The sequence below is a fragment of the Aulonocara stuartgranti genome (assembly GCF_965226115.1).
Source record: "Aulonocara stuartgranti genome assembly, chromosome: 15".
In the NCBI taxonomy this organism is placed as follows: Eukaryota; Metazoa; Chordata; class Actinopteri; order Cichliformes; family Cichlidae; genus Aulonocara; species Aulonocara stuartgranti.
In genome coordinates, this window is record NC_138951.1 from 18,549,373 (window position 1) to 18,569,796 (window position 20,424).

At 38.9% G+C, this 20,424-nt stretch overlaps 1 protein-coding gene across 6 annotated transcripts in view; it reads left to right on the plus strand.

Moving 5' to 3' along the window:
• Positions 1 to 20,424, plus strand: part of LOC309689940 (DNA (cytosine-5)-methyltransferase 3A-like) — a 104,695-nt gene that overhangs the window by 28,246 nt on the left and 56,025 nt on the right. For 5 of the 6 annotated variants that reach the window (XM_082506669.1, XM_082506667.1, XM_082506668.1 and 2 more), the window contains exon 3: positions 10,695 to 10,802. In XM_082506669.1, the coding sequence (XP_082362795.1) occupies positions 10,695 to 10,802 (108 nt within the window). Of the gene's footprint in view, positions 1 to 10,694; positions 10,803 to 19,361; positions 19,420 to 19,578; positions 19,857 to 20,424 lie in introns of those variants that run through there. The other variant, XM_082506671.1, reaches the window with a different exon arrangement.

Sequence of the window (20,424 nt, forward strand, 5' to 3'; positions counted from 1 at the left end):
GTTACCATATTTTTTTTTTCAGTTTCATTTTAAGGGGGCTAGCTCCGTATCTCTCAGTTAGTCATTCATGCTGTGGGCTGCTTCACTGTCTTGCTCTGCAGTTGGTCCTATTCCTCTCTGAAGGATCAGCAAAGCAGCTGGTGGTGATTTAAAAACTTTGGGTTTAACCACATCTGGTTTAGTTTAATAATAATCTTGGTAATGTATTATTTTATATTGGCCACCTTTTTTGTTGTAAATTTCAGTCCATTGTGGTGTGAATTTGTGAACATCAGTGTGTGCCAGCAGGCAAGTGTAAATATTGATATGAATGAACTGAATGTGTAAGAATGTAATCTGCAGAAACACTGTTTGAGCGTAAGTGGATCTCTTTCTTTTGACGGCTTAATCATCCAATGAATGGGTGAGGAGCAGATTCAGAGTAAAAGAGAGGAAGTAGGCAGATGTAGAGGGAGATCTAGGAATCGAGCACAGGAATAAAAGGACAGCGAGACAGAGAGGAGGATGTGGAGATGGGGACGAAAGAAAGAGGACAAGCTGTCTGCTGCTGATGGGATCCTCCTCTGCCGCCTGTTTTGCAGTCTGGTTGCTTAGCAACTGCAGTGGCCTAAAATAACCTGCCAGGGGACAGAAATAGACCAAAGATATTTGGACAGATAGTCTACTCTGTGTGCATGTGTGTGTGTGTCGTGAAGTGGTTTTTTTTAGCTCATTTGATTCATATATGACTTGAATCAATTGAGCAGCTTTGGGTTTGTTATGGTTAAACTACAGTGGTTTGAAGATGGACTATACTCCGGCTGTATATTTATATCTGCTGTAGTGATGTTTTAAATTAATAATAATAATAATAATAATAACTTTATTTATAAAGCGCTTTCAAACAAAGTGCTGTACAACTATTTGAAACTAAAAAGGTAAAAATTGTAAAAATATTATTATTTCATATTTTTATTTCAGCTTTTTATAGTTTTGTACAGTAATTGGCCCTTTGTTGTGGCACAGATAACTGAAAAATCTATTGGTTGTTTGTCTCAGATTTTTATTGCAATTTTCAACTTTTAATCACTGCATCTGATGTTTTGCAGTCAAGTTATGGTTAACAGCCTTAAAGTAGTAAGCATGCTGCAGAAGCCTTGAAACAGATACTTCATTCTAAATTGTCATAAAACAGTTCAGTTGAAGGAAATCACTTTATCTCCTTTTTACATAAAATTACTTAAAACACAATTCATTATATATAAATATTTTTAAAATATCTGTCAGAGATAAAGGTTGCTGTATAGGGACAATGTCTTTGTTGCTTAAAGGTTAACAAAGGGATGTATGTACCAGTCACAAATTGAAATGGAATGCCTTTTACAATGAGAATATTTGCTCACCCTTCTGCAAACTCATATTTTCTCTCCCTGCTGAAGAAATGATCCAGTTTAACCTTTGCCTTTGCTTAAGATTTCAGGTTTCAGGACCACCTTTTCATGGCAAGAGAATTAATGTTTTCTTAGAGGAGCCATTACTGTTAGGAACCTTAGGGAAATAACACATATCATCAGCTATGTAGCTGCCTAACAATCTCACTGGTTAAACATTTTTTTAAAGCACACCACATACTTGAGTCCATTTTTGAGTGTGTGTTTCTCCGACCGTATGTCACGACAAAGGCATATGGACAACACATCAGGCACGCTGGTGCAAAGCCATTACCCAGTGCTCTAACTGGTTGCTAAGCCGATTGTCAGGGAAGTGACATCAGAATGTTTAGTCAGCACTGGAGGCAGTTGCTGAGCAGTTTCTGCACCTTAGCAACCACTCCAGTGTCCCTGTAACACTACGTCCTGCAGAGAAGAGCGAGGGGTAAAAAAACAAGCATGACAGCAGGAAGTACACGGTGCAGCAGTAAAGATGATATACATTATTGCAACAGGATGTCTATTTTTTCCTCATTGAGACAATCTACTGCCATGAAACATTAAAAAAGTCACAATACCATTAAACAAATGTGAACACTTTGAGGTATAAGAAGGATTGACATATTACAAGTATTTTTCTTCTTTATTATCCAAATTTGACATCTAGTAATACTGTCTCTTTTCATAGTCATATAACGTTTTCTGAGTGGTAAATGTGGAACCCATAGTATATTTCATTACAAAATGTAAACAATTAACTTTGCACGAACTTTGTGGGGCTTATTGATGTTGATGATGATCAATATTTCTTTGTGAATTTTGTTTTTATTTTAATGCAGTTTAAAAAATTGTTTCACGTTCAGTTTTAAAATCCGTTTTGGAAAAGTTATTTTTACATCTAATTTAAGTTTGTAGTAACTTTAACACAGTTGGACCAAAATATTTAAACTCATGGAATTTCAAGATTCCATAAAGTCTAAAGTGGGGTTAGTTAGTAATGTAATTTTTTTAAAATTGACTTCTACATCATAATTTTGGAGTTTACAATTTTGGAGTAAAACTGAAATTAAGAAACTCTGTTATTAAAGTTTGTTTTTAAATGTGATTGATTATTGTATATATGATATTGTATCTGTTTTCCAGGAAAATATTTTAAATTTTCGAAGGAAAATTACTCAGCCCTGAACTGAATAAAGAGCTATTTATTTAGTGAGGGAAAAAAAGAACATTTAAACCCTAAGGAACTATTATCTTAACCTACTGAGAAAGCAGTGAACACATTTGTTATAATCTTAGTTTTTTCTGTCTTATCTTAAACAAGCTTTGAACAAGTTGGGCAAACCTCTGATTAAAAACGAATTTGCCCCTAACTGATACATTTAAAGCTCCTTGCTCTGCTTCAGCAGCACAAGAGACTAATGTTTCTCTGTGGTATCAGTGACATTTATTTAATTTCCGCCCGAGGCAGCGATGTGTATAAAGAGTGCTTGGATATAAATAAAAAAAAAACCTGTAATGAGAATCTCTTCAGCAGGGAGATCGCAGCCTTCTAGCTAAAGTAAAACACCCTTAAACCTAAAAGCATAATTTGGATGAAACCACATTAAAGTTGGAGCAGGTGCATCTTATTTTGTTTGGCTCTCTCATATGTCTTCTTGGGTTCATTGAAAACTTTGGTGCAACCTCTGCTTCTGAGCAAGTCACACTTTGCATTGGGATCATGTAAGAAAAGAGAACGACTCCATTATTGTCCAAAAGGTTATCAAATACCTCCAAAAATGCAGGGAGGCAGGGAAGGAAGGGAATCCAAACACAACACTCCCAGCTGCCCAGGAGAGATAGAAACAGGTGAGGGTCCAATTATAATCTTTTAATGGGTGATACGAGTTTGTATAATCAATGTAAGAAAATAAGAACAAACAGGAGAACTATGGTCACAGCCAAATGTCTGATTTGGGGGATTTCTCTCTAACTATTATAGAGTCTTTACCTTACTATATAAAGCACCTTTATGAGACCATTGTTATCAATTGGCACTATATAAATAAAGTTTAACTTAAAATAAAACTAAAAGAAACTCCTAACAGAGCTATATTTAGAAACAAACTGGTTTTTAAAATAATAATAATAATAATAATTCAAACTGAATTTGAAAGTTCGCTCACTTACAAACATATGAACAGTATCTAGTTTACCTGGTAGGTTCATTTTAATGGAAAGGGATATAATATCAACAAAAAAATCCAGAAAAAACACATTTCATAAAAGTTATACATTGATTTACACTGAGTGAGTACAGGGAGTGCAGAATTATTAGGCAAGTTGCATTTTTGAGGAATAATTTTATTATTGAACAACAACCATGTTCTCAATGAACCCAAAAAACTCATTAATATCAAAGCTGAATGTTTTTGGAAGTAGTTTTTAGTTTGTTTTTAGTTTTAGCTATTTTAGGGGGATATCTGTGTGTGCAGGTGACTATTACTGTGCATAATTATTAGGCAACTTAACAAAAAACAAATATATACCCATTTCAATTATTTATTTTTACCAGTGAAACCAATATAACATCTCCACATTCACAAATATACATTTCTGACATTCAAAAACAAAACAAAAACAAATCAGCGACCAATATAGCCACCTTTCTTTGCAAGGACACTCAAAAGCCTGCCATCCATGGATTCTGTCAGTGTTTTGATCTGTTCACCATCAACATTGCGTGCAGCAGCAACCACAGCCTCCCAGACACTGTTCAGAGAGGTGTACTGTTTTCCCTCCTTGTAAATCTCACATTTGATGATGGACCACAGGTTCTCAATGGGGTTCAGATCAGGTGAACAAGGTGGCCATGTCATTAGTTTTTCTTCTTTTATACCCTTTCTTGCCAGCCACGCTGTGGAGTACTTGGACGCGTGTGATGGAGCATTGTCCTGCATGAAAATCATGTTTTTCTTGAAGGATGCAGACTTCTTCCTGTACCACTGCTTGAAGAAGGTGTCTTCCAGAAACTGGCAGTAGGACTGGGAGTTGAGCTTGACTCCATCCTCAACCCGAAAAGGCCCCACAAGCTCATCTTTGATGATACCAGCCCAAACCAGTACTCCACCTCCACCTTGCTGGCGTCTGAGTCGGACTGGAGCTCTCTGCCCTTTACCAATCCAGCCACGGGCCCATCCATCTGGCCCATCAAGACTCCCTCTCATTTCATCAGTCCATAAAACCTTAGAAAAACCAGTCTTGAGATATTTCTTGGCCCAGTCTTGACGTTTCAGCTTGTGTGTCTTGTTCAGTGGTGGTCGTCTTTCAGCCTTTCTTACCTTGGCCATGTCTCTGAGTATTGCACACCTTGTGCTTTTGGGCACTCCAGTGATGTTGCAGCTCTGAAATATGGCCAAACTGGTGGCAAGTGGCATCTTGGCAGCTGCACGCTTGACTTTTCTCAGTTCATGGGCAGTTATTTTGCGCCTTGGTTTTTCCACACGCTTCTTGCGACCCTGTTGACTATTTTGAATGAAACGCTTGATTGTTCGATGATCACGCTTCAGAAGCTTTGCAATTTTGAGACTGCTGCATCCCTCTGCAAGATATCTCACTATTTTTGACTTTTCTGAGCCTGTCAAGTCCTTCTTTTGACCCATTTTGCCAAAGGAAAGGACGTTGCCTAATAATTATGCACACCTGATATAGGGTGTTGATGTCACTAGACCACACCCCTTCTCATTACAGAGATGCACATCACCTAATATGCTTAATTGGTAGTAGGCTTTCGAGCCTACACAGCTTGGAGTAAGACAGCATGCATGAAGAGGATGATGTGGACAAAATACTCATTTGCCTAATAATTCTGCACTCCCTGTATTTGATACTCTACAACCCAGCCAGAATTCTGGCACGTAAATTACAGTCAATTACAGATAGTCCTAATCTGAAATTGTTATGTTTATAAAGTCCACATGCTTACAGAATCAGATTCTTCCACTCGTCCATTCTCTACTCGACCCACTGTGTTGGGAGGAAGAAAAATGACCTAAAGAACACCATCCCCAGAATCAAGCATGGATGTGGCTGTTTTTTCTGCTAAAGGCATAGGATAACTTAATCAAAGTGAGGGACCAGTGAGAAGCTCCTTCTCTCAACCAGAACGCTAAAGATAGGTCATGAATGGGTTCATTTCTTTGTGAGTAAGCACATTTACAAATTCAGCAGGGAATAAAATAATTATTTACCCCCACTGTAAGGTGCTCCACCAAAAACTTTCTTGTGATTGCTTTTCTTGCTTGCCCGCAGTTTGCATGGGTGATGTTGACTTGTCTGCAAACTTCTCACCAAGCAGTAGTGCAACTGTAAAAGAACCAACTGCCTTCAAAGTAAAATTGTTGCCTTTTGAACACTCCCAGATACATACGAGATAGAAACATGGGTGATATGTTTGAAATGTTTGCTAGAGTGGTGAGGTAGAAATTTCCCTTTGAAAGCAAACATTCTCCATCTCGGATTTGAGTTGCACTTTTCCAATTTAGTAGTTAGCTAATGTTTGCAGACAAGTCTGCATCTTCCATAGCAATCTGCTAGTAACCAAAGCAATCACAAGGTTTTTGATGCAGTGCCCTCTTTGTGACTGATTTCCCTTAGCCATGGCAAGCAGCCGCCAGCAATCAGTCCTGTAATACACATTTTTCCCTACTCTCAGAAAAATTATGGTTCTGAAATGGTTCTTCAGATGTCTGGTTCTTTAAAGAACCATTGTTTGAAAGGTTCTTTGTGGCACCAAATAAGGTTCTTCTATGGCATCAGTCTAAAGAACTTCTTTTGGTTCCAGTTGGCACCTTTATTTTTCTGAGTGTAGTGGCCAGAGGTTGCAAGGGTCTTTTGGCCTGTGTGATTAAAGCCTAACCAAACCAAAACCATTTAGTTGGACCTCTCGAACATCTCTTCCTGGGCAGTTTCCCATAATGATATTTTACACAGGGAAAGACCCAAATTCAGGAAAAATGCAGAGTAGAGATAAAGACACACAGTCTGAATCTTTAATCCAGAAACAGGCAGTGAGGCAAACCGTCCAGTAGCAGCAGGCAAAGACAGACAAAGACTGTGAAGCAGTTCAAAGCATTATACACAAAAGGATCAGTAGGCAACAAAAGCTGGAAAACAGTGAGTTATACTAGAAAAATGAGGAACATGCCTTGAAAGTTTGACTGGGAAAAGCACAAGACAACTCCTCTGGCCATTGAGGAGTAAAAAAGCGGTTAAAAAAGGAGGTATATTCACTTAGGAGACTAATGGGAGACAGGTGTGGCAGACTAAACACAGGTAACACTAATGAGATAAACAAAGCTGTTATTTCCCCATCACATTCAGCATGTTTAATTTATAGAATCTGTAAATACCTGTTATAGTAATACTGTCAAACAACAGACTCCAAGCAAACGCAGTTCACTGGACCTATATCCAGTCTAAAAGAATCCAGATGTGACAATCCACATAACAGTTTCACCATGTATCTCATCATAAAATTGGCTTCTTTCACTTGTTTTACTGATTTAGTCGTGGCAAATAGCCTCATAAAGTTTAAGTGCCTCAGCAGTCCCCGATGTTGTCTCATTTATCTCGATTAACAGAAACATTACATTTGTGGTTTCCTATTTTAAAGAAACTTCACGACATTTAGAAGTTAATGTGCGCTTTATTGTGACATAATTATTTTGTAATTTCAGCGCTGAATGTGTTGCATGTCTCCATCTGTTTTTCATTTATCACAGCAGAGTTTCGCTGTCCATAGCCTGAGGTGTCTTTTTGTCCTCTCGGAGCACGCTGCATGACTGTTTCACACTTTCGTGTATCACAATTTTGAATCATTGGGATTTTTTGAAGTTGCAATTCATACCAAGTTAAATTGCATACCTAAGTCCGAGGAAAGCCACTGTTGTCACACCACTGAGCTGCCAACATTTTCACCATAAGGACATTGTAGAAGTGTTGTTTGGTGTAATATAAAAAAAGAGAAATTAATGTGGACAAATTTCATTTCAGCTCATCGTCACACAGAGCACTGTGGTGTCCTTTAACACCCAGCACACACAGGTGCAGCAAGCTATTTTTATTCCCTATATTTTTGTAAATTACACCATTGCTAGTCTACCAACAGCCTAAATTAATTGATTTTGGTTCAGATAAAGGCGCCTACACGCTTTGGGATTTTTGCATTGTTTTCTGCAAGAAACACAGTGTGAAATTGATCTAATGAACTTGTGTAGGACATCAATTTCGATGCCTGTAGACTATACAGTGACAGTATGTGCTGAACTGGGGCAAAGGTACATCACTGTTCAATGCTACGACCTCCGAGCTGGGTCATAATAACAGTTGGGGGACACATACAAACAAGGCTTCAGCTGTTGAAACCTCTTTATTGTTGAAATCACAAATATTTTGTATTTCCACCCTTGAGGATATTTGAAAGTGCATGGGATTTTTCCCAACCAGTCTACATGTGTTTTGTGGACTTTGACCACATCTCTTGGGGTGTCCTGTTTGGGAGTGGAATATCAGTCCCATTGTTACGAGGGAATAAATCTCAGTATAACTGTAGTTAGAGCTCTGTTTGAATTGCTGGGAATAAGTCAGACTCTTTCCTGTTGGGCTTTGGACTCCTCTAGAGCTGCCTTTTGTCACTGTTTCTGTTCATAATTTTTATGGACAGATATTTTAGGTGCAGCCAAGTAGTGGGGTGTGTCAGGTTTGATGGGGTCATAGTCATGTCTCTGTATCTTGCAGATGTTGTAGTCCGCCTAACTTCATTGAGTAAAGACCTTCAGCTTACATCGGGAAGGTTTCGAGTAGGGCTGGGCGATATGACCCAAAATTCATATCTCGATATTTTTTAGCTGGATGGCGATATAAGATATATATCTCGATATTTTTTAAAGCCATAAAGTAAGAACAAAAAGAGAGTTCTTAGTCAAAGCTGTGTCCCAGATGTCACACAGGCACTTTTATTAACATACAGCATAGATGTGCATGAAAAAAACTACTCAAAAAAAAATTATGAGTATTTATTAAATAATAATGCTCCATAAATAAACGAAAAATATGTTGTTGTTGTCCATAACAAAAAGCTCACAATTGTGCAGTCAAAATGTAAACTAAAAGACGCTGAGCATAATAACATAGACCGATTTCACAGCTGCTCTGTTCCCAACTTCTACTGCGTGACTGACAGCCTGGAGTTTGAAATCCGCTTCAGGTGCCATTTATGGTCCTTATACACACACAATATGGTAATATTACGTTGAAGCACAGTGCGTATTACTACGCGAGGCTCCTCGGACAATCCATCAAGCGGTGCAGCTCCGTAGCTTACCAAAGTCGTACTAAAACATTTTTTTGACAGATTGATGAGCGCCGTGTTCCACATAAAATCGGTTCGCGATCATCAAGCAAAACCAGAATTCATACATAAGGTGCGCTGTCAACTTTTGAGAAAATGAAAGGATTTTAGGCTGTGCATCCCCTGTGGGCTGCATGGCGTTAGCGTGGTTAGCTCGTTAGCATGGTTAGCTCGTTAACACGTTGACGCTGTCCAGCCCCACGCACGGAGCGATGTGCAGTAACTCGTTAACGGAGATTTGCTGTGTTCATATTGTCGCTGCCTGCAGGTGAAGCTATGGGGGAGGAGGGGGAGTTGTGTTCAGTGAAAGAGAGGCGAGGCCGAGTAATGTTGCGTAGAGACAAAAGTGGACGAAAGAGAGGCAAACTTATGGCTCCACAACTAATTATAACGTATATATCGATATGAAGGATATGGTCACATCTTATATCTCGTATAAAAATATATCGATATTTTTAAAAAACTCGATATATCGCCCAGCCCTAGTTTCGAGGTTTGTATTGAGTTTCTGGGCAGATAGAGAGACTGACAGGCCTGTTGTCATGTAGATGCTGTACTGGTCTGTTGTGGTCAAAAGAGGCAGCAGCGTGTTAAAGCAAAGGTCTCAATGAACTTGTGGGTAGTAATCAAAAATTTGAGGTACAGCAGAAAAGAGCTTCCTTTAACAGATGCCTGGGCTCAGTTTTAGAGGTTTTAGGGCTTGGTCATTTTCATATTCAGGGTGCTCCTTCACATCAAAGGGAGCCAGTTGAGATGATTCAGACGTGTGAACACGACACTTACTACATGCCTCCTAGGTGTTTCTAAGATATTCATCTGGGTGGAGAGCCCAGTGCAGATTCAGGGCACGCTAGAGAGATTATGTCTCTTGCCTAGTTTGGTTTCCTCCTGAAAGAGCTCGAGGATATGCCTGGGGAGAGGGAGGTCTCGGCATCTCTGGTTAGACTGGTGCCTCTTGTGAGCTTGATAAAAAGCGGAAAGTGAATGTATAGAAGTTTTATTTCTACATTCTCCCTTTGTGGTTATTTGTTTGTTTTTTCTACCTCTTCATGGCAGTATCTCGGTGAGCAGCTCTTAAAAGAACTACACCTCTGACAGAATATCTTAAATATTTGGAAAAAGTTAACAGAATGACAAAAAATACGACTCAACACACAGTTACATATGGTAAGAATTTCTCAAAAGATTGATTAAATAGTAATGTAACTAAAATAAAGGCTCTCAAAGGGTAAATTCTGGAACAAAACACATCAAAATGCAATGTAAAAAAAAGCTAAATATATAACAATAAAGTGGCACTATAAAGAAAAGTTGTTTAATAAATTCAAAAAGCAGAATAAATAAAATTACTTACTAAATGTAGTTAAAAAACAACAAGCACAGTGAATGTTAGATGGCAATAAAGTGGCTTAGTATAACAGCCTTCTGGAGCTCTGTGTCCATGCTTAGATCAATCATGAGCAGGTCTGGTAGTACAACATCCTGTCTGCGTCACAGCTGGAGTTCATGTCTGCAACCATGTAATTTACTGGTTTTCGCTTTCACATTGGGCTCATTTATAGATATAGAACTGCTTTGTTCAATCAGGACATGGTCAAACTTTAAATTCCTTGTTTCAGTAGCGTGTTTATCTCTTTTCCTTTTTCTTTAAAGGGAAAAAAAACATAGAATCTGTGAATAGTGGCTTTTTTAAAACCAGGAAACAACTTAGTTATTAATACTGCTATGGTGCCCTGTGCTCATTACATCCTGTTTTTCAACTTCTGCCCTGAAGAGCTTCTTAGCCACATTGCCCTTAGTCAGTGTTGCTTTAATGCGGTCTTACTGCTGACATCAATTATAACTTCATACAGCCTTCGTTGAGTGTTTGATGTGGGTTCTCTGTAATTTCACAGAGTGAAGATGGTGCAGACCAGGACAGTCCAGAGGAGGGGACACCGGCGAGCCCCCGCAACAAGCGCAGAGTGGGTCGTCCCAGCAGGAAACGCAAACAGCTGCTTCCTGTGAGTACTGTACTTAAAGCCTGATGGTGTTTTGTGCTTTAAACTGCAGAAGAATGATTGATTATCTGTTCACCTATTAAAAAAACTCCCCTCTCTAATCTGCAGAGGTTTGTTAAACATGCATGCACTACTTTCCTTCTTATTCATTCATACCTGCGAGCTTCCGTGCATCAGCTGTAGTCAAATCATATCATACAGAAACACACTGATTTACTGCATTAAGTGTCACATTTGAGTGTGTCTGACATAGTAGCTTGTGTGGGTTGCTTTTTTCTGCTTCAGTGTGTTACAGAGAAAGACTTCTTTCTTAATCAGCATCTTTGAAAGGGGGAGTCCCCTACACATTGACTGTTTGCAAATGTAGTCATCGCAGTCCTCCACATGTAATGGCAGTTTAATACACTCATCAATTTCTGGTCAGCATGGCTCCAGCCCCCACATTTTCCATATACCACTTAAAGTCTGGCTGGAACAGGAGTTAGATAATCTCTAGCATCAGTTGAAGTCATAAAAATATGACTTTAGGTTGGTGGATTGCTCAGAAGTGGGCATGACTTGAATGTAAGAAGCACAAACTGACTGATACTGAGCTGTAGAAAAAAGAAGTAGGAGGAGGATAAAGGACTCAACAGTTGTGAGCAAAGTTTTTGCCACCTAAAATCCAAACGCACTCCTCCACCTATGATATCTTTCCCAGCCTCTGCCAAATGCAAGCCAACAGTTATCACTAAGGTTAGTTTAATGTCCCAAATCATATTTTATTGGATCATTGTAAGATGAGTGCTCACATTTTGCAAGAAAAAGACATTATGTTTGGCATTTAAATGATTAGCACTGGGTTTTTTTCATCCATCTATTCATTTTCCTGTGTTTATCCAATTCAGGGCTGGAGCCTGTCCCAGCTTTGACAGGGCAAGTCCAGGGTGACCTGTCCAAGGTGGGTGCACCCTGGACAGTAACATAGAGTCGCAACTTAACAGCCTGTCTGATGTACTTCTAGCTTAGATATAATGACACTTTGCTGTTTTTCAACAAATATCTAGTTTGTTAGCGCTTCGATGTGGGTATGAAACCAACTCCAATTTCTTCCAAACCTTGTGCTAACTTTGCATTACCTGGTAACCTGTGCTTGTGAGCAGATATAACAGCAGATTTAACTCTCTGCACTTCTACATCCTCCATCTGTCTTCACTGTTCTTGAATGCTTCACCAACCTCTTCCCAACAGTTACCTGGCTAGTTAGCATTACCCAGCATGCCTTTTGGTGATGTCATTTTGCAAATGTGTTATTAGTGATTTTTCCTAATAACACTTACCAGAGTTAGTGTTGGGGCAGTGATTTTTGTCTTACAGTAATAAACTTATAATACATTTAAACCACTTGGAAAGCCTCAGCATGCACTTTATCTGTTCACCAGTAGGGCAGGATTTTAAAATTTTTAATCATGAATGAAATGATGGTACATTTGGTAAGTCAGGCACTAACAGCCACCCAGCCTCATATAATAATGTGACCCTTTATTCAAAATGCAATTTTTGAACTTTTCTCCAGCAAAATATATATATAAAAAAACAGGTTAAAATTTTCAGGGAACCAGTGCTTGTTTCTAGTACTTGTTTCAGAAACTATTGTATAAAACATTTTGGTTTAAGACTGTGACACCTGGAGTGGGTGTAAAATTTATTTAGTCCCAGTTTTTAAACAGAACTTAAATGTGTTTTTCAGGACTGAACATTTAATGTCTTATGAAGTTATGAGGGTTCACAAATACTAGAAAAAAGGTGACTTAACAAAACAAGAGGTTTCAACCCACCCCTGTGTATTTCAAGGGTCTGTCAATCAGGAAAAATAGTGATACTTAGAAGGAAACATTTTCTATGACTTCTTTAAATATGTCAAACAATCTGCTAATTTTACAGTGCCTGGTGGAAAGCAGGACCCACATTTATTATGAGAATGTTGCTGCTGTATTTGTCGTTTACTTTTACCCATTGTGACTATGTTCCTTACTACTCCTTTTCAAGCTTTACTCTGAGTTTGAGCTGGCATCCATCCAATCTCTCTTAGTGCAGCAGTAAATAACCTGTGACTCGTGTTACAGAGCTGCATTAGCACTGTAATAATTACACTGTGTGGTATATTTCATCACTAGCACTGACTTCAGGTCTTTGGCAGTTCCCCTCTGTCATATTTCTCTCAGCATTCATTCTCTAACCGCTTACTTTGTGTCTATTGTGTGTGTGTGTGTGTCTTTGTACCGACTGAACTCTGTGGCAGAATCAGCAAGTTAATATAGCTGATCAAACAGCCCCAGACAAGAGGAATACTGAGTGAACTACTCAGAAGGAAAGAGAGTGTGTGTGTGTGTGTGTGTGTGTGTGTGTGTGTGTGTGTGTGTGTGTGTGTGTGTGTGTGTGTGTGTGTGTGGTTGTTTGTGAGGCAGTTTTAGCGTTGTTCTTTCAGTTGCAGTGGTCTAAGAACAAGTGAAAGAAGCTGAAAGAATAACAAATACAAATACAAACATCAAACCACTTACCTACATTTTATATAAGACGGCAAGTAAAAGGCTTAAGTGCCCTGTTTTCACTTATAAAACAAGTTTAACCTTCTTTGCAGCCAACAGGAAAATATAGCAAGGAATAAAGTTGCTTATAAGAATTGCTGTCTCGTATTAATTTTTGTCAGAGAAAGTCAAAACTGTAAACTACCTCAAAAAGACCCCTCTTCTAACTGTGCACTTAGGACCACAGGCTTTTCCACCAATGGTAACGCCTTTTTCCACAGAACTGACTGGTCATTAAGCTGGTTTTGTACTTGCTGCTGTCTTATCTCGTGCATAACCTACTGTAGGTGTGCAGCATAAGTTGGCATGGGAATGTAGCCCCTATAAGAATTCATCTAAAAACTCGTGATTAAACTTGAAGTTATCTATTGGAGCCAACTCATCCTCTGGGCTTTACTTTTTTCTGTTAGTAATGTGAAACGTAAGCAGACATAGGAGAGCTTTTATGTATAGAAGGGGTGGGCAACTCCAGGCCTCAAGAGCCGGTGTCCTGCAGGTTTAAATATCACCCTGGGTCAACACACCTGAATCAAATGATTAGTTCATTACCAGGCCTCTGGAGAACTTCAAGAAATGTTGAGGAGGTAATTTAGCCATTTAAATCAGCTGTGATGGATCAAGGATACATCTAAAACCTGCAGGACACCGGCTCTCAAGGCCTGGAGTTGGCCACCCCTGATGTATAGGCTAGCATTTATTTGGCCGACTTGCAATGGATAAACAATGCATCATCATCAAATTGACTATTTACACACATCCCTGAAGTTTTAAATTAAAATTAAAATTTTATTTGTCACGTACACAGTCATACACAGTACGATATGTAGTGAAGTGCTTGGACAACTGCTCGTGACCTAAAGAAAACAAAAAAGGAAAAGGCTATGAATAAGATAGGAAATAAATATGAAAAATTAAAAAGGGTAAATTTAACTAGGAAGGAATAAAATATAAATTAAGGTTAAAAATGAAATAACTGTACAACACAAATTAGAATGAAGGGTAAATTTAACTGGGAAGAATAAGATAAAGATAAATATATAAATTAAAGTTGAAAATAAAATAACTGTACAACAAAATACACAATACACAATATAGAACTATATAAGAATGTATGAAGAAATCTAAATATAAATAAATATATACACAATAACAGCAGCTGTACAAGTATTAACCGGAAATGAAGAATATAGTGACCAGTGTTGTGCAAAACCAAAGTCCAGAAAGTCCAGTGTGTGTGTAAGAACCATATGTGTGGGTCAGTACTGTGTGGTGGTGTGATTGCGGGAAGAAGCTCCTCCTCAGTCTCTCTGTGTTGGTCTTCAGGGAGCGGAATCGCTTTCCTGACCTCAACAGAGAGAACAGTCTGTTGTTGGGATGGCTGAGGTCCTTCACGATCTTCCTGGCCTTGGTCCAGCACCGCCTGCTGTAGATTGAGTGCAGGTCAGGGAGCTCGGAGCGGATGGTGCGCTCAGCTGACCGCACAACCCTCTGTAGAGCTCGTCTGTCCTGCATGGTGCTGTTCCCGAACCAGGTTAAGATGTTTCCCGCCAGGATGCTCTCTATGGTGCACGAGTAAAAGTTCCTGAGCACCTTGGAGGGCAGTTGGAAGTCTCTCAAGCGTCTGAGGTGGTAGAGACGCTGTCGGGCCTTTTTCACCACGGTGTTGATGTGACAGGACCATGACAGGTCCTGCGTGATGTGAACTCCGAGGTATTTGAAGCTGTCCACTCTCTCCACTGGGCACTTGTTGATGACGGGGGTCTGGTAGTTCCTCTCCTGCTTAGTGCTGAAGTCCACTATCAGCTCCTTTGTCTTACTGACGTTTAGAAGGAGGTTGTTCCTCTGGCACCAGTTCTCCAGATTCCTAATCTCCTTCAGGTAGGCCGTCTCGTTGTTATCAGAGATCAGGCCCACCACGACGGTGTCGTCAGCAAACTTGATGATGGTGGTGGAGCTGGTAGTGGCCACACAGTCATATGTGTACAAAGAGTACAGCAGGGGGCTCAGAACACACCCCTGGGGGGCTCCAGTGCTGAGAGTGGTGGAGGCTGAGACATGTCCGCCCATCCTTACTGCCTGTGGTCTGCCAGTTAGGAAGTTGGAGATCCACTGACACATAGATGAGCTGAGTCCCAGATGCTCCAGCTTGGTGGTGAGTGTGGAGGGAATTATGGTGTTAAATGCAGAGCTGTAGTCTATGAAGAGCATTTTAACATAATTCCCCCTTCTAGTGTCCAAGTGAGTGAGTGATGTGTGGAGGAGATGAGAGATGGCATCGTCTGTGGAACGATTTGGACGGTAAGCGAACTGTAGTGGGTCCAGTGTGTCTGGTAGTGAAGAAATGATGAAGTCTCTGACCAGGCGTTCAAAGCACTTCATCACTACTGAGGTGAGGGCTACAGGGCGATAGTCATTGAGAGAAGCAGGGTGGGGTTTCTTCGGGACAGGAACAATGATGGACTCTTTGAAGCATGTGGGGATCACCGACTGAGGTAAAGAGATGTTGAATATCTCAGTGAACACAGGAGCTAGCTGGTATGCGCAGTCTCTTAGGATACGACCTGGGATGCCGTCTGGTCCTGCTGCTTTCCTGGTGTTCACTCTCTTGAAGGCTCTCCTTACTTCATGCTTTTTTACTTTATGCTCCCTGTAGTGAGACAAGTCCTCCAAGGTTGGTGTGCACTCAGGTTAAAGTCCCCACCAGGACATACAAATATGAAAAGCACAAATACACAATCACACCGTGGAGTCTGACCAGGAATTGTGTGGATCTCCAGGGTGGAGCTGTCAGTAACTATATAGAGCAGAGATGGGTCAAGAAAGCCTCAATTTCTTCTCTCTCTCTCTCCACTTGTTCTCTTCCATCAAAAGTAACCACACTCTCGCCTGTACACACATAATATTAGAGTAATGATGATGGTTTAATGGATGATTAAATTAGCCTTTGTCTTTGTTTCCTTCATCATTTCATTGCTTTGTTTTCCCGCTGGTCAGTATTTTTTTCTAAGTTAAGATAGTATTCCCCCTCCTCCTCCTATTTCCTCCCTCATTTTGATCCCATTTCTTCCTCTCTGCTTCAACCATGTGTGGAGCAGCTGGTGGGTTATTATGCATGTCTGTGTGTTACTGTAGATTAAAGTAGTTTGAAGGACAGTAGGACTACAGAGTTATATTGGAACACTTCCCAACATTTAACGTGCTTCAACGTGAAAATCCCCCTCAGTTTTTTATAAAAAATGAAACTCTCCTTGCACTATAATAACTAGATTCAATCTTAGGTTATGCTAAACTATAATTATTTAAACTGCTTGGCTCTTAGCTCAGTCAGACTATGCATGTCAACCAGACCTTTCGATTCACTTTTGGTGCATGTGGAGTTTCGTTTGGTTTCTTTTGGTGTTTCCGTTTTGCATCCAGACCACAAAAAGGTCACAGATGGATTGCGAACAGATTGTGGTTGGCATGTCTGACAAAAAAGTATCATGACACGTGGTTGGTGGATAAAAATGACAATTTTGGTCACAACATTTAAAATAGCAAGCAAAAGATCGTGTGGTGTTGAGTTCCTATGTGCAGTCATATAAATATGATCAACTCATATAAAAGTAAAAAAATCTGCCAGAAAACACTAATACTTTAACTGATTATAATGAGTAAGGGAAACAATGTCAGGTACAAAGTGTGGTCATTTTGTTTGTGTTCATTATACCTCTACATCTATCACAGATATCCTAAAAAGTGCCATAAATTAATGGCACTAATGCATTTTTGTGTCACCTGACTGTGAGGAAGAATTAAGAATTAAAAGAGATAAAGGACACATTTTGGGGAAATATATATTAAAAGTGAAACCTATATACAGCAGTGCAGATGTGAAAGATAATAAATAGATAAATAAATAAGTAGATAGACCAGCTTGTGAGTTGTACATGGACAGTAGTGGAAATAACCAACGGTAGCAGGTATGACAGTAATGCAAATGGTTGCAGTAAAGTGCCAAAGACGGTCAACAGCATTTAAGACGTGAATGTAACTTGTGAGAGTGTGTTACAGTACAGGGGTATGAGCTTAAATTATTGAAAAACAAAGCCTACACTTAAAAAAAAAAACAACAACCCAAGAACATGCACAGTTGTGTAAAACAATGTTTTCAGAGGATTCTTGACTTATACTTGATTAAAAAAACTATGTACGCCCCCATGATTATAGAACCACCTTTAGCAGCAACAAATTAAGTCATTATTTTCAGTATGACTTTATCAGTCTACTTTATCTGCTGTGGAGGAATTTTGGCCCGCGTGTCTTTGCTATGTTGCTTTATTTTATTGAGGTTTGCAGGCATTCGCCTATGCACAGCTCTCTTAAGATCCTGCCATAAGATTCAGCCATTCTGTGTAGATTTGCTACTTTGTTCTGTTGTATCACCCAATTGCAAACTCAGTAAATATGGTCACATTAATTTGTTTAAAGTTACTGTATAAAATGTGATTTAAGAAATTGTAGCTAGGCTTTTAAGCAGTATTACATTCTTTCCATGCAAAAGCTCTGTGTATATGCGGCTTCTGATTAGTAATTGGACACTTAATTAATTTGTTGTCAATGAAAACAGAGTATATTGACTGCTACAGATGACTTCTTAGGAGATAAGCCTTTTTTTAATGTCTTCATTTATTAATGTATATTTTAATTTTCAAATAATGAACATGCACCTGTATGAAGATTCAAATAGCGTTAATAGAGTTTTTGAATCTTTCCAACTTTACTGAAATTGCAATTCTGTGATCCATACTAGAATAATTATATATATGGTTCAACCCACATTTACTGATTCCTTTTCATTTCAATGCCTATTTTGCAGCTAATTCATTACGCATCAAACTTAAGGCTGGACAGAATTTGTTTCTAGAGCATCGTACTGAAAAAAAAAAAGCCATACAATCGATAGCTGCACTCATCTCCACTTATAGGTTGCAATGAAAACACTGCTAACATGAAAAATGATAGACATACACTTAAAACACTGAAATTTGTCTTTAGTTATGTAAAGCAGTACAGGCTTGCCTTGGGATTCCTGAGCACTGATTTCTGGGAGGTTATTTTGTTTTGCTTTTTGCACACTCAGGGTCAGATGGAGAAGGTCGTGGGGTAGTTATAGCCCTCAGGTTGTATATTCCCAGTGTGTGAGGACTCCCTTTCAATCTGGTTGCCAAGCTGTGTTGGTATTAAATGTGTATATTGACTGTATCTTATGATCTGGCAGCTAGGATAACACAAACTATGGATGTATGTATTGCAATTTTTCACAACAGGAGGGTGCGGGACTTAAAAACATAAAAATATTGGGGAAATCTGGGTGGTGTGCTTTGATGTGACTTGTGCATAGTTTTGACATTTCTCCTCTTAATTGCTCAATTTAAGCAAAAATACCTGCAGTACACATTTCCAGGGTTTTTACTGGCTCGGATTGGGCCTTTTTGTAGGGTTGGGGGATGCACATAAGCGCAACTGGTCTGCATATAACTAAGTTTAATTAGTCTTATCAGAAGTCTGTACATTTTTTTTTATTTCTGGCCATTTGATAAGCAAAATTGTACTTTCAAATCATAATGAAAAATCCTACTGTTTCTTTGGTAGATTCTATAATTTTTATATACAGGAAAAACACAGATTTCTACAAAAGGTATTTGCCTATTTTCACATCTTACACTTCAACAATACATGCAGCTACTTCGGCTGTACATCTGTAAAACATAAACACAGCTGGCATGTATTAATTTGCTGTAGTGTGATTGCTTATTCTATTATTTTGGTGCACCATTGTTTTATTGTTTGTTACATCCTGTTCTCTGCTCAGCCTATTCTTGGGTGTAATCAAACGTTTCATCCAACTAAAAGCTGCCCTTAGCTGGATTGCTGCAATGTATACACAGTCAGTTTAAAGTTTGTCAGCTGTAGAGTAAAGTCAGGTACTTTCCAGGCTGTCTGTCAGTCAAGATCAAGGCGACGATAGATTCGGAGAGAAGAGGAAGTGCAAAGAGAAGTTGTTTGAAAAGGTGAAAGTTCCACTGTGCTAAAAATAGCTTGCTTTTCGATGCATTTATGCCTGCTTGCAGCGCATTTGTGGCCTTTTTCTTCACTATAAACTATCATATAAATATCAGCACATCTTTAAAGCTGCATTAAGCAATATCCACCTATTGCTTTTCAATCAGGTCGTAGGATTGGTTCAGTGAAGCTTAACCAGTGCACCTGCTCTTGCAAAAGGAAGTGTATAACCAGCTGACTCAAGCCGGCTTTACACTTTCTGTGTAGCGCTAAATGACGGAGAGGCGAAGTAGCTGAAGAACGGCGAGCACTTATAGCAACCCAAAGACATCCAGATACTTTTCTCAAGAGTCTGTGGACCAAACCAGGGCTGAAATGAATTTGCATTCAACATGTGGCCAAAAAGATGACTGCAAACCCAGATTCCTCTGTTTCTGCTGAATGTGTAAGTAGTCAGTTGTTTGCTTAAAAGTTAGGAGCTGGTTTAGTGTTTTCTTTATTGTTTAATGCAGCTTTAATTTCATATTTGGGTTAAAATGATAAATGTTAAAGGCCACGTGCTCACATCAAGGGCACGTCATGGTTCACAGGATAGACAATGGTGTGCTAACTTTTTTTTAATTTAATTTAATTTTTTATCATTTTCAGCTTGTTTAATTCATACCACGTGTTTTGTTCACATCTTTTTAATTCATTTTAGCTAATGTATTATTATCAGTAGATATCCACAATTTTTAATATGCTTTTTATAGTAATACACAAATGTATTATTTCAAATAGCAAGTTTCACACTAAAGTCAACCACTTGGACCAAAGTGGTTGACTTTAGTGGATTGGCTTGATTTATGTAGTGTGAGTTTGATGTGTTTGTTGTAATTAATTAAGTCTATTAAACACTATATTTATGAATAGTTCTCCCTTTAGCATTTGATTTAATTTTAATAAGTGCTGACGAAGTATTATGAGTAATCTTTAAAGCATTTTTTTTTACTTTTATAACTCTAGTTTTGATT